The sequence below is a fragment of the Mustelus asterias genome, chromosome 29, assembly GCF_964213995.1.
Source record: "Mustelus asterias chromosome 29, sMusAst1.hap1.1, whole genome shotgun sequence".
Taxonomy (NCBI): domain Eukaryota; kingdom Metazoa; phylum Chordata; class Chondrichthyes; order Carcharhiniformes; family Triakidae; genus Mustelus; species Mustelus asterias.
In genome coordinates this window covers 7,316,716-7,331,244 of record NC_135829.1, presented here as the reverse complement: position 1 = coordinate 7,331,244, position 14,529 = coordinate 7,316,716, and the positions used below count along the sequence as shown (strand labels likewise).

The following is a 14,529-nucleotide window of genomic DNA, read 5'->3' as shown; positions in this document are numbered from 1 at the left end:
CGTGGGGTTATGCTGCAACTGTCCGGGGCCTCGGTGGGACCACATTTGGAATGTTGTGTGCAGTTCTGGTCACCTCACTATAAGAAGGATGTGGAAGCGCTGGAAAGAGTGCAGAGGAGATTTACCAGGATGCTGCCTGGTTTGGAGGGTAGGTCTTATGAGAAAAGGTTGAGGGAGCTAGGGCTGTTCTCTCTGGAGTGGAGGAGGCTGAGGGGAGACTTAATAGAGGTTTATAAATGATGAAGGGGATAGATAGAGTGAACGTTCAAAGACTATTTCCTCGGGTGGATGGAGCTATTACAAGGGGGCATAACTATAGGGTTCATGGTGGGAGATATAGGAAGGATATCAGAGGTAGGTTCTTTACGCAGAAAGTGGTTGGGGTGTGGAATGGACTGCCTGCAGTGATAGCGGAGTCAGACACTTTAGGAACATTTAAGCGGTTATTGGATAGGCACATGGAGCACACCAGGATGATAGGGAGTAGGATAGCTTGATCTTGGTTTCAGATAAAGCTCGGCACAACATCATGGGCCGAAGGGCCTGTTCTGTGCTGTACTGTTCTATGTTCTATACAGAATCCCTACAGTACAGAAGGAGGCTATTCAGCCCATCGAGCCTGCAACGACAACAATCCCACCCAGGCCCTATCCCTGTAACCCCACATATTTACCCTGCTAATCCCTCTGTCACTTAGGACTGAGTTGAGGAGGAACTTCTTCACACAAAGGGTTGTGAATCTGTGGAATTCCCTGCCCAGTGAAGCAGTTGAGGCTACCTCATTGAATGTTTTTAAGGCCAAGATGGATTTTTGAACAGTAAAGGAATTAAGGGTTATGGTGAGCGGGCGGGTAAGTGGAGCTGAGTCCACGAAAAGATCAGCCATGATCTTATTGAATGGCGGAGCAGGCTCGAGGGGCCAGATGGCCTACTCCTGCTCCTAGTTCTTACATTCTAATGGTCAACTTAGCATGGCCAATCCACCTAACCAGCCCATCTTTGGAATGTGGGAGGAAACCCATGCAGATACAGGGAGAATGTTCAGACTCCACACAGACAATCACTCGAGGCCGGAATTGAACCTGGATCCCTGGCACTGTGCGGCAGCAGTGCTAACCACTGTGCCACCCTATGTGGAATGAACATCAACGAAACACAGTTACTACGGTTTAAACCAACTCCTGAGATCGAAAGCTATAAAATGAATAGAAACTAATAGGATTTTAACAGGGTTAGACAGGGTGGATTCAGAAAGAATGTTCCCGATGGTGGGGGAGTCCAGAACTAGGGGTCATAGTTTGAGGATAAGGGGTAAACCTTTTAGGACTGAGGTGAGGAGAAATTTCTTCACCCTGAGGGTGGTGAACACGTGGAATTCACATCGAATGTAGTTAAGGCCAAAATATTGTCTGATTTCAAAAATAAATTAGATATAGCTCTTGGAGCTAAAGGGGTCAAGGGATTTGGGAGGAAGTTGGGGGGGGGGGGGCGGGGGGGGATCAGGGTATTGAAAACGATGATCACCTCTGATCAAAATGAATGGGGGAGCAGGCTCGAAGGGCCGAATGGCCTACTCCTGCTTCCAGTTTCTATGAATTGCAGTCAGCACCATTTCACTTACACACATTGGCAACGCAGACAACAGCTCTATATAAGTGCGTTTACTCACAGGTAAGCAGAGGTCAGGGCAGAGGTCAGGGCAGGGATCAAACTCAAAGCAATTAGAGGAAACTCTGGATAAGCTTCTAAAAGTGCAAGGGACCTCCTGAGTGCCTTTAAATCCAGTTTAAAACTACACTGGAGCAATACGGCCACCTTGGAGATGGACATCACACCATTTCAGAGTTACACCAGGATCCGATTCCAGAATAAGAGAGTGGATTTTTACAGCATGATTTGGCCAACTATCCTGTTTTTTATTATATTCTTTCACGGGATGTGGGTGTCTCTGGTTAGGCCACCATTTATTGCCCATCCCCAATTGCCCTTGAATTGGTGGTGGAGCCAATATCTCCAGCTGCTGCAGTCCACGTGGTGTAGGTAAACCCACAGTGCTGTTAGGGAGGAAATTCCAGGATTTTGACCCAGTGACAGTGAAGGAACGATGATACATTTCCCAATCAGGATGGTGAGTGGTTTGCATCTGCTGCCCTTACCATAGAATCCTACAGAGCAGGAGGCCATTTGGCCCATCAAGTCTGCACCGACCACAATCCTACCCAAGCCCTATTCCTGTAACCCCACATATTTACCCTGCGAATCCCCCTAACAGTAGGGTCAATTTAGCACAGCCAATCCACCTAACCCACACATCTTTGGACTGTGGGAGGAAACCCACGCAGACACGGGGAGAACGTGCAAACTCCACACAGACAGTGACCCAAGGCCAGAATCGAACCCGGGTCCCTAGTGCTGTGAGGCAGCAGTGCTAACCACTGTGCCACCTCTTCGAGACGGTAGAGGTTGTGGGTTTGGATGGTGCTGTCGAAGCAGGGTTGGTGAGTTCCTGCAGTGCATCTTTTAGACAGTACACACTGCTATCACTGTGCATTTTAAAACATGATTGAAGGGGAAAGTAACAAAGAAATAGATGTAACTATTCTAAACAGTACAGGTTATTAAAAATTGATCACCATTCCAACTGACAAACATTATTTGCTGCTGTCATCATTATTGGTCATGCTTTTGTGTCAAGATATAGCACTGCTGATTGCTAAACCAACAATGATATGAACACAGCACAGGAAATATATTTCATGGGAGTTAACGTGCATGAAAGTTGTGCAATGTTTAAACCCACTTTGAATTCCTCCCATTGCTCACACACAAGTCATAATAACTCTCCAGACTCAGCCCAAATGTGGAAGGACAATTTTGAAAAATATTGTTGGCTGTTTTTCCACTTGAATGAGAGCCATTAGGGTGGCACAGTGCTGCCTCACAGCGCCAGGGACCTGGGTTCAATTCCAGCCTTGGGTCACCGTCTGTGCGGAGTCTGCAAGTTCTCCCCGTGTCTGCGTGGGTTTCCTCCGGGTGCTCCGGTTTCCTCCCACAGTCCGAAAGACGTGCTGGTTAGGGTGCATTGGCCATGCTCAATTCTCTCTCAGTGCACCCGAACAAGCGCCGGAGTGTGGGGTCTCAGAGATTTTCACAGTACAGTAAGCCTATTTGTGACATTAATAAGTAAACTTTGAACTTTCACTAGTGGCGGATAAATAGAACCTCAGGACCCCAAACTCTGTGAGCTCAGGCAAGCTGAAATACAAGTGAATTAATGGGAATGCAGGTTTAAACTCTATAGCCGGAGGGTGGCGACTAGGGGATTTTCGCAGTAACTTCATTGTAGTGTTAATGTAAGCCTACTTGTGACACTAATAAATGAACTTAAACTTAAAAACAAATAGCCACAATTATGCTGTTGTCAAAATGAGTGATGGGAGTGGGGAGGGGGGGGGGGGGGGGGGGTGGTGACCCTATAATGTAACAATGCCAAACATTGAGCAGCTAAACCGTTACACTTCATTGAGTTAATGGTACCACATACCATTGCTGCCTTGCTATTTCTTCAAATCTTACCTCCGTAAAGATATGCGTGCGGCTCATTCGCGCCCAGAAACATGGCTTCCCCAGGCTGCAGCTGCACCAGGTTCAGAAAGTAAATGACGAAACACCCAACGTCACCCGGAAACTGGGAGTGTAACCGTAGCAACAGCTGACCGTTACTTCCCGTGGTGTCCTTTCCCGCAGCAGCTACAGAACACGGGACATAATCTGTTAGCTCCAAACTGCGGCATGCACAGTGTAAAAATGTACCACGGCAAGTGAAAAAAAAGGCAAATACCAAAATGTAAAAATAATACGAACATAAAGCACGTAGTCAGCATATTAGTGCCACAAGTAGATTTACATTAATATTCCGATGTGAAAATCCCCTAGTCGCCACACACTCCGGCGCCTGTTCGAGTACACTGAAGGAGAAATTAGCATGGTCAATGCACCCCTAACCAGCACGTCTTTCGGACTGAGAGGGGAAACCGGAGTGCTCAGAGGAAACCCGTGCAGACACGGGGAGAACGTGCAGACTCCGCACAGACAGTGACTCAAGGCAGGAATCGAACTTTGCACTGGCGGGGAATTGAGAGCCCTTCCAAGCTGGCTGCATTTATTAGCTCCAATGAGGGGCCGTGCCTGAAACAGAGACTTGTTCTCCTTGGAGCAGAGTAAGGTTCAAAGGGAGATTTAATTGATGTGCTCAAAACCAGGCAGGTCTTTCCACTAGCGAGAGGGGTCGGTAACCATAAAGCACAGGTTTAAAAATTACATCATTGGAACTTAAGATCCTGAGGGATCTTGACAGGTGGGTGCTAAAAGGATATTTCCCCTGGTGGGAGAGATGAGGTCTAGAGGGGTGTGGGGGGCGTTCATAGAATAGAATTTCACAGAAACCCTACAGTACAGAAAGAGGCCATTCGGCCCATCGAGTCTGCACCGATCACAATCCCACCCAGGCCCTACCCCCATATCCCTACATATTCTACCCGCTAATCCCTCTAACCTACACATCTCAGGACACTAAGGGCAATTTTTAGAAGGGCCAATCAACCTAACCCGCACATCTTTGGACTGTGGGAGGAAACCGGAGCACCTTGTGGAAACCCAAACCCACGCAGACACGAGGAGAATGTGCAAACTCCACACAGACAGTGACCCAAGCTGGGAATCGAACCCAGGTCCCTGGAGCTGTGAAGCAGCAGTGCTAACCACTGTGCTACCGTGCCGCCCAACGGTTTAAAAATAAGAGGTCGCCCATTTAAGATGGAGATGGGAAGAGATTTTTTTTCTCTCAGAGGGCTGTGAATCTTTGGAACTCTCTTTCCCAAACAGCGCTGGAGGTAACATAGAACATTACAGCACAGAACAGGCCCTTCGGCCCACGATGTTGTGCCGAGCTTTATCTGAAACCAAGATCAAGCTATCCCACTCCCTATCATCCTGGTGTGCTCCATGTGCCTATGCAATAACCGCTTAAATGTTCCTAAAGTGTCTGACTCCACTATCACTGCAGGCAGTCCATTCCACACCCCAACCACTCTCTGCGTAAAGAACCTACCTCTGATATCCTTCCTGTATCTCCCACCACGAACCCTATAGTTATGCCCCCTTGTAATAGCTCCATCCACCCGAGGAAATAGTCTTTGAACGTTCACTCTATCTATCCCCTTCATCATTTTATAAACCTCTATTAAGTCTCCCCTCAGCCTCCTCCGCTCCAGAGAGAACAGCCCTAGCTCCCTCAACCTTTCCTCATAAGACCTACCCTCCAAACCAGGCAGCATCCTGGTAAATCTCCTCTGCACTCTTTCCAGCGCTTCCACATCCTTCCTATAGTGAGGTGACCAGAACTGCACACAATTAGGTCAATTAACATTTTTAAGACAGAGCGAGACAGATTCTAAACAGATAATAATAGACGGAATGTGGAGTTAAGGCCACAATTTGGTCAGTCATGATATTAATAAATGGTAGAGCCGGCTCAAGAGGCTGAATAGCCTACACCCGACTCATGGGAGATGGACGAGGAGAATCTTTTCTAACACAATAGGTCAGTACAATCTGGAATGGACTGCCTGAAATGGAAGGTGGAAAGAGATTCAGTAACTTCAAAGGGGGAATAGTAACTTGAAAAGCCACTGTCCTGTAGGTAAGGAAATGCATTTAAGAACTAGCAGCCCTTGCGGATTAAGGTAAGAGAGTTCTCCTGATGTCCTGGACAACATCACTCTCTCGGTCATACGGGGAGGCAGTGGCGCAGTGGTATTGTCGCTGGACTGGGCATCCAGAGACCCAGGGTAATGCTCTGGGGACCCGGGTTCGAATCCCACCACGGCAAATGGGGAAATTTGAATTCAATAAAATCTGGAATTAAAAGTCTTCTGATGACCATCAAACCAGTGTCGATTGTCGTTAATAAACAAAACCCATCTGGTTCACCAATGCAATTTCGGGAAGGAAATCAGCACGGTGGGTTAGCACTGCTGCCTCACAGCGCCAGGGACGCGGGTTCGATTCCCGGCTTGGGTCACTGTCTGGGCGGAGTCTGCACATTCTCCCCGTGTCTGCGTGGGTTTCCTCTGGTTTCCTCCCACAGTCCGAAAGACTTGCTGGTTAGGTGCATTAGAATATAGAACATTACAGCGCAGTACAGGCCCTTCGGCCCTCGATGTTGCGCCGACCAGTGAAACCAATCTAAAGCCCCTCTAATCTACACTATTCCAATATCATCCATATGTTTATCCAATAGCCATCTGAATGCTCTTAATGTTGACGAGTCCACTACTGCTGCAGGCAGGGCATTCCACGCCCTTACTACTCTCTGAGTAAAGAACCTACCTCTAACATCTGTAAGTAAAGAACCTACCTCTAACATCTGTAGTAAAGAACCTACCTCTAACATTGGCCGTGTTAAATTCTCCCTCAGGTACCAGAGTGTGGCGACTAGGGGATTTTCACAGTGACATCATTGCAATGTTAATGTAAGCCTACTTGTGACACTAATAAACAAACTTTTAAGCTTTAAAAAAAACTGCCGCCCATACCCGGTCTGGCCTACATGTGACTCCAGATCGACAGCAAAAAATCTGACATTACAAGTCTATTGATGACCATTAAACCATTGTCGATTGTCGTAAAAACCCATCTGGGTCACTAACGTCCTTTACCTGGTCTGGCCTACATGTGACTCCAGACCCACAGCAATGTGGTTGTTTCTTAAATGCCCTCTGAAATGGCTTAGCAAGCCACTCAGTTTCAAGGGTAGATAGGGAAGGGCAACAAATGTTGGCCCTGCCAATGACGCCCACATCCCATGAACAAATAAACAAAATAAAAACATCTTATTCTAGCTGGGGAGATCTTGACGTATGTAAAACAGCCGTGACACATATTGCATAGCAGGAACTGTACACTTACATTTCTGACAGCTGTGATTTATTAGGTAAATGCAAAAACTAAATAATTCCATAGGTCAACACACTTACTCATTAAAACAATTCACGATAGACATTAGTTCAGTGAACGCAAACTATTTTACGTTTGAGTTTAACAATGTTTGTCAGCCTGATTGTTAATGTCACAAACCTTCTTCCAACACCCTCTTCACCAACATGTTTAGCTGATCGACAAAGGTTTTCTTCTCACAGTTCATCATTCTGGTAAAGCACTTTTTCAAAGCAGCAGATACCTGGCGTGGGTCACCCGTGCTGTTTCCAAGCGTTTCAGCAGCCTCGTTCCCAATCACTGCGTGGAACTCTGGGACATCTGTAACAAAGTGGACGCATCTCAGAGGTAAGAGGTGCAAATCAGACATTCGCTAAATGCTGGAAACTTCAGTTTCCCTCTGAAAGAGAGAGGCAGGCTAATGCTTTGTGCGCAATACTGCAAAGTATTTGAATACAAACAAACAGACAGACTAGGAGTAGTAGACTATGTGGCCCCTTGACCCTGCTCCGCTGTTCAATAGGGTTCTGGCTGTATCACAGCTTGGTCTGGCTCTTGCTTTGCCCAAGACCGCAAGAAACCACAAAAGGTCATGAATGTAGCCCAATCCATCACGCAAACCCGCCTCCCATCTATCGACTCTTGTTTACATTTCCCGCTGCCTTGGCAAAGCAGCCAGCATAATTAAGGACCCCACGCACCCCGGACATCCTCTCTTCCACCTTCTTCCGTCAGGAAAAAGATGCAAAAGTCTGAGGTCACCTACCAACCGACTCAAGAACAGCTTCTTCCCTGCTGCTGTCAGACTTTTGGATGGACCTACCTCGCGTTAAGCTGATCTTTCTCTACACCCTCACTGTGACTGTAACACTACATTCTGCACTCTCTCATTTCCTTCTCCATGAACGGTATGCTTTGTCTGTATGGCATGCAAGAAACAATAGTTTTCACTGTGTGCTAATACATGACAATAAATCAAATCAAAATCTGATTGTGGCCTCAATTCCACATTCCAACCTCACCCTCACCAGTCTATCTACCTCTGCCTTAGAAATATTCAATGACAGTCTCCACTGCTCCCTGGGGAAGAGAGTTCTAAAGACTCACACCAGTCAAGACAAAGAAATTCTCCCTCGACTCTGTATATTCTCCCCAACATAATGTTTCAAGCCCAATGTTTCAAGTCCCCAGAGTGGCACGAAGGCTAGCACTGCTGCTTCACTGCACCACGGGCCCAGGTTCAATTCCTGGCTTGGGTGACTGTCGGTGTGGAGTTTGCACGTTCTCCCCGTGTCTGTGTGGGTTTCCTCCGGGTGCTCCGGTTTCCTCCCACAGTCCAAAGACGTGCAGGTTAGGTGGATTGGCCGTGCTAAATTCTCCCTCAGGTGTACCCGAACAGGCGCCAGAGCGTGGTGGCTAGGGGATTTTCACAGTAACTTCATTGCAGTATTAATGGAAGCATAATTGTGACACTAATAAATAAGCTTTATGACTCTTCTTTGGAAGAGTTCTGGAGAAGGAGTCAGACGAACATACGAAATGTTAACTCTGTTTCTCTCTCCACAGATGCTGCCAGACTTGCTGAGTTTATCCAACATTTTCTGTTTTAATTGCATATAGCAATATCTGACACACAGCATATAAATGAATGCCCAGATAACACCATTTTGTTGGAACTGGTTGGAGAAAATTGGCTGGGATACCAGGAGCACTCCTTGCTTTCATTCAGTTGGGGGTATATGACGCTTTTATGGCCACCTGAGCAGGCAAATGGGGGATACATCTAACAATGCAGTCATCGCTGATTCCTGCGCCAAAGTGTTAGCCCAGATGTGTGGCGCGAACCCAGGACCCTCAGTTCAAATGAACCCATCTGATCACTGATTGCTCAGACATCTCACACACTGATATTAACAGGAACGAAACTGCTCCAAAGATTCCAAGATGTAACATAACAGTATATTTACTGTCAATTCAATAAATTGCTGGTTATATTCTTTAAAAAAAAAATTGGAAAATGTAAGCTGCTTAAGGCAGGTGCGATGTGGTTATGCTAATAGAACTAGTGCTTTTGACATATTGATGAGTCGGTGATGGGGCAGCACGGTGGCACAGTGGTTAGCACTGCTGCCTCACAGCGCCAGGGACCCAGGTTCGATTCCCGGCTTGGGTCACTGTCTGTGTGGAGTCTGCACGTTCTCCCCCGTGTCTGCGTGGGTTTCCTCCGGGTGCTCCGGTTTCCTCCCACAGTCCAAAGATGTGCGGATTAGGTGGATTGGCCGTGCTAAATTACCCCTTAGTGTCAGGGGGACGAGCTAGAGTAGATGCATGGGGTTACGGGGATAGGGCCTGGGTGGGATTGTGGTCGGTGCAGACTCAATGGGCCGAATGGCCTCCTTCTGCACTCTACGATTTTATGATTCTAAAGCAGGATTAGGCTATTGGGTTGGATGATCAGCCATGATCGTGATGAATGGCGGAACAGGCTCGAAGGGCCGAATGGCCTCCTCCTGATCCTATCTTCTATGTTCCTATGAGCCTAGCAACACTGCAAAGAGATGTTTACCTCAGGCAAGCTGGTAGCAATGGGGAACAGAACATAATGGGTGTCAATAAGATGTTAGAAATTCAAAAGGCGGAGACAAGGTGTGAACTTTGAACTTACGCTCGGAAAGATAGACTCATGAAATGGTGATTAAGTTTGACTTCTGAAGGCATTAGTTTAGATGAGTGAAGATCAAAAGGGGAATACTGTACATCAGGAGATGGTTGAACCAAAGGGTAGCTGTTTCCAACCTCGGCCACAGCAGGAATAGCTGTCAACACTTAACAAGCCGGGTCTGTTAAGAAAGCCTGCCTTGAGAAGCCAATTGTTTGTTTTACCTCAGAAGCAAACCCAATGAGATCTAACTGCATGGTGTGGTAACTGTTACTGGATTTTTATTTTAGTATAAGATGTTGTGGAACGCTTGGGGAGAATTAGCTTGGGACATAGTGAAATAAAGGTGTTTGGAACTGGGTCGAGATACTGTGGATAGTCATCATCTTAGTCAAGCTTAAGTTGAATTATTAGAGTCCCAAGTAGGCTTACATTAACACCGCAATGAAGTTACTGTGAAAATCCCCTAGTCGCCACACTCTGGTACCTGTTCGGGTACACTGAGGGAGAATTTAGCATGGCCAATTCAAAGATGTGCGAGTTAGGTTGATTGGCCATGCTAAATAGCTCCTTAGTGTCAGGGGGACTAGCTAGGGTAAATACATGCGGTTATGGGGATTGGGTCTTGGAGGGATTGTGGCTGATGCAGGGCCAATGGGCTAAATGGCCTCCTTCTGCACTGTAGGATTCTAGAAGGAGGCCATTCAGCCCATTGAGCCCACCCAGGCTCTATCCCTGTAATCCCACATATTTACCCTGCTAATCCCCCAACACCAACGGTCAATTTAGCACAGCCAATGCACCTAACCAGCACGTCTTTCAGACTGTGGGAGGAAACCGGAGCACCCGGAGGAAACCCACGCAGACACGGGGAGAACGTGCAAACTCCACACAGACAGTGACCCGAGGCAGGAATTGAATCCAGGTCCCTGTCACAGTGAGGCAGCAGTGCTAACCACTGTGTCGCGCTTCTAGTTTATTGTATTGTTTTTTTTTGCTTAATAAACATTTATTTTATTTAAAATTATCACAAATGATCCATTCTCTGGATTTCAAACTTTTTCTCAGATTGCATCAAACTGCAAGTTGAGGGCAGTTGTTCCAAGTTTCCCTTCTGGTATTTGGAATAATCCAGCTTTTACTGTGTTCTTAACATTAGAACATAAAACATTACAGCGCAGTACAGGCCCTTCGGCCCTCGATGTTGCGCCGACCAGTGGAACCAATCTAAAGCCCCTCTAATCTACACTATTCCAATATCATCCATATGTTTATCCAATAACCATTTGAATGCTCTTAATGTTGACGAGTCCACTACTGCTGCAGGCAGGGCATTCCACGCCCTTACTACTCTCTGAGTAAAGAACCTACCTCTAACATCTGTCCTATATCTCTCACCCCTCAATTTAAAGCTATGTCCCCTCGTGCTAGCCATCACCATCCGAGGAAAAAGGCTCTCACTATCCACCCTATTAGAATGAGGAAAAGACACACTTTTATTTATAAGTCTACGATCAAGATTCCCTTGCGTTCTTACCAATACATTAGAAATTCTCTTACTTTTCAAAAATCCAATAATTTCCTCAACTGGTCTAAATCCGCACAGCCCTTCAAATGGAGTCAGTGCAATGGCCATTTCTGGTTTGTGACTTTTATCTGGGTAGCGATCTGGATACTGTGCGTGAAGTTGTGCAGCTAGTTCCTGCAAAAGACAAACTTTGTAAAACCATGAGGAACACAGCACTGACTAATCTCTAAACAATTCAGAAAAAGACCATACAAGTTTTATAACAGTACAGTATAGCGGCAGGGCAGCACAGTGGTTAGCACTGCTGCCTCACGGCACCAGGGACGCGGGTTCGATTCCCAGTTTGGGTCACTGCCTGCGTGGAGTCTGCGCGTTCTCCCCGTGTCTGCGTGGGTTTCCTCCGGGTGCTCCGGTTTCCTCCCACTGTCCAAAAGACGTGCTGGTTAGGTGCATTGACCCGAACAGGCACCGAAATGTGGTGACTAGGGGGATGTGTGGGTTAGGTTGATTGGCCATGCTAAATTGACTCTAGTTTCAGGGTGGGTGGTGGTTAACAGGGTAAATGTATGGGGTTATGGGGATAGGGTGGGATAGTTGTTGGTGCAGGCTTGATGGGCCAAATGGCCTCCTCTGTATGTCGGGATTCTACGATTCTATGAGCAGGTTGATTTCTGTAAAAATAAATACACATGTAGGTTTTACAACGTGGTCCAGCCTTGGGACTAAGGCAGGAACAGAATGAAGCATTTCCAAGTGTGGCAAAAGCTTAGCATCAATCACAATTCATTCTGTCCAAAGTGCATGGAGGCACAACTTTACCCATTCTGTCCCCAATTCACCCGCTTCATTATTTTTAGCAAAATCATAAATGTATACATTATACATTTATGATTCTATAAACAGTAGAAAGTGGATATATATTTATATACTCTTCCACTACTTAACTCCAACCTGAGGAGAGTCCCGCTTAATATACCAATGTAAATCAACATTAGCTATATTTACTGACTCCAGTGAAACTGGCCATCAAATTGCAACAGCTAAATAGTTCTGTACTGCGTATTCACCTTTTGACCAAGACTGCTCATTTCCTTGGAGTTCCTCGGAATGGGCGTCACGGTGGCACAGTGGTTAGCACTGCTGCTTCACAGCACCAGGGAACCAGGTTCAATTCTGGCCTTGGGTGACTGTGTGGAGTTTCCACGTTCTCCCCGTGTCTGCGTGGGTTTCCTCCGGGTGCTCCGGTTTCCTCCCACACTCCAAAGATGTGCGGGTTAGGTTGATTGGCCATGTTATCTTGTCCCTTAGTGTCAGGGGGATTAGCGGGGTAAATACGTGGGGTTAAGGGGGTAGGGCCTGGGTGGGATTGTGGTCGGCGCAGGCTCGATGGGCCGAACGGCCTCCTTCTGCACTGTAGGATTCGATGAGAAGAGTGAGCGGTGACCTTATTCAAATGGGGCTTGACAGAGTAGATGGTGAGATGTTTTCACTGCAGAGTCTCGAACAAGGGGGACATAGCTACAAGATAATGGGCTGGTCATTTAAAACTGAGGAGCGTAGAAGTGTCTTCTCGCAGAGGGTGGTGAAGCTCTGGAATTTTCTGCCCCAAAGGGTGGTGGAGGCTGGATCATTAGAAGTATTTAAAGTGGAGGTGGATAAATATATGATAGATTGAGGACTAGAGGGATGTGGAGAAATAACACAAAGGGAGCAGAGGCCGGCATAGATCAGCCATGATGGTATTGAATGGCAGGGCAGGCTTGAAGGGCCTGGTGACCCACGCCTGCTACTATTTCTTGTGTTCATTTAGGGCCCTTGCAGTTGACAGAGGGACAGAAGACAACCAAGACCAATCAGCCTCAGCTTGAATTAAAAGCACCAGAGGTGAACGTAGGGCATGTAAACCCTCTACACCACTCAGTCACCATCAATGCGCAAATATGGACCATAGAATACAAAAGCAGGGATGTACTGCTGAGGCTTTATAAGGCTCCGGTCAGACCCCATTTGGAGTACTGAAAGCATTTTTGGGCCCCGTATCTAAGGAAGGATGTGCTGGCCTTGGAGAGGGTCCAGAGGAGGTTCACAAGAATGATCCCGGGAATGAGAAGCTTGACACACGAGGAGCAATTGAAGACTCAGAGTCTACAACCAATGGAAGGGGGATATCATTGAAACCTACAGAATACTGAAAGGCCTGGATAGAGTGGACGTGGGGAAGATTGTTTCCATTAGTCAGAGAGACTCGGATCCGAGGGCACAGCCTCAGAGTAAAGGGACGAACCCTTAGAACCGAGATGAGGAGGAATTTCTTCAGCCGGAGGGTGGTGAATCTGTGGAATTCATTGCCACAGAAGGCAGTGGAGGGCAGGTCATCGAGTGTATTTAAGATAGAGATAGATAGGCTCTTGATTGGTAAGGGGATCAAAGGTTACGGGGAAAAGGCAGGAGAATGGGGTTAAGAAACTTATCAGCCATGATCGAATGGTGAAGTAGACTCGATGGGCTGAATGGCCTAATTCTGCTCCTATATCTCATGGTCTATAGATAAACTGATATATTTTCATTGTTTCAGCATTTTCAGAAATAATGGCTGGGATTCTCCCAAAAAAATTCTAAGTGCCGAATTCGCATAAAGACTGGAGTAACTTCCACTGGTTTTTTTTTAAAAGCGGGATTTTCAAAATGAATCTCCCACAGATTCACATTGAAAATCTGAGCCAGGGCCTGTTCCCGCTGGAGAGGCTGGCAGCACAGTGCTGAGCGGGCCACCGCGCATGCACCCATCTGTCAGAGCGGACACCGGCGCATGCGCAGTCACACGGCACTGCTGGCCTCCCAATCGCTGGCCAGCTCCGACCCCCCCCCCAACCACACACCCCTCCCCCCCACCCCACCCCTGCTTCACAGCACCAGGGAACCAGGTTCAATTCTGGCCTTGGGTGACTGTGTGGAGTTTCCACGTTCTCCCCGTGTCTGCGTGGGTTTCCTCCGGGTGCTCCGGTTTCCTCCCACACTCCAAAAGTGTGCGGGTTAGGTGGATTGGCCGTGCTAAATTGCCCCTTAGTGCCCAAAGATGTGTAGATTAGATGGATTAGCAGGGTAAATATGCGGGGTTATGGGGATAGGGCGGGGAAAGGACCTGGATAAGATACTTTCTGTCAGAGAGCCGGTGCAGGCTCGATGGGCTGAATGGCCTCTTCTGCACTGTAGGGATTCTATGATTCCGCAACTGTGTCAGTGTGGAGTCAGGCAGACTGTCTTAAGCAGAAATGCGTGATATTTTGACAATTCTGTATAAACTTACTAACACATTCTTTACATTGCCGGGCATCAGAGAGATATT

At 47.1% G+C, this 14,529-nt stretch overlaps 1 protein-coding gene across 2 annotated transcripts in view; it reads right to left on the bottom strand.

The window, feature by feature from the left end:
- Positions 1-14,529, bottom strand: part of mpi (mannose phosphate isomerase) — a 39,996-nt gene that overhangs the window by 12,646 nt on the left and 12,821 nt on the right. For both annotated transcript variants that reach the window (XR_013495679.1, XM_078200030.1), the window contains exons 4-6: positions 11,216-11,357; positions 7,138-7,317; positions 3,577-3,750 (exon numbers count right to left, since the gene is read on the bottom strand). Coding sequence is in view for 1 of the 2 variants with exons in the window: in XM_078200030.1 (XP_078056156.1) it covers positions 3,577-3,750; positions 7,138-7,317; positions 11,216-11,357 (496 nt within the window). In the remaining variant the exon portion in view is untranslated. The remainder of the gene's footprint in view (positions 1-3,576; positions 3,751-7,137; positions 7,318-11,215; positions 11,358-14,529) is intronic.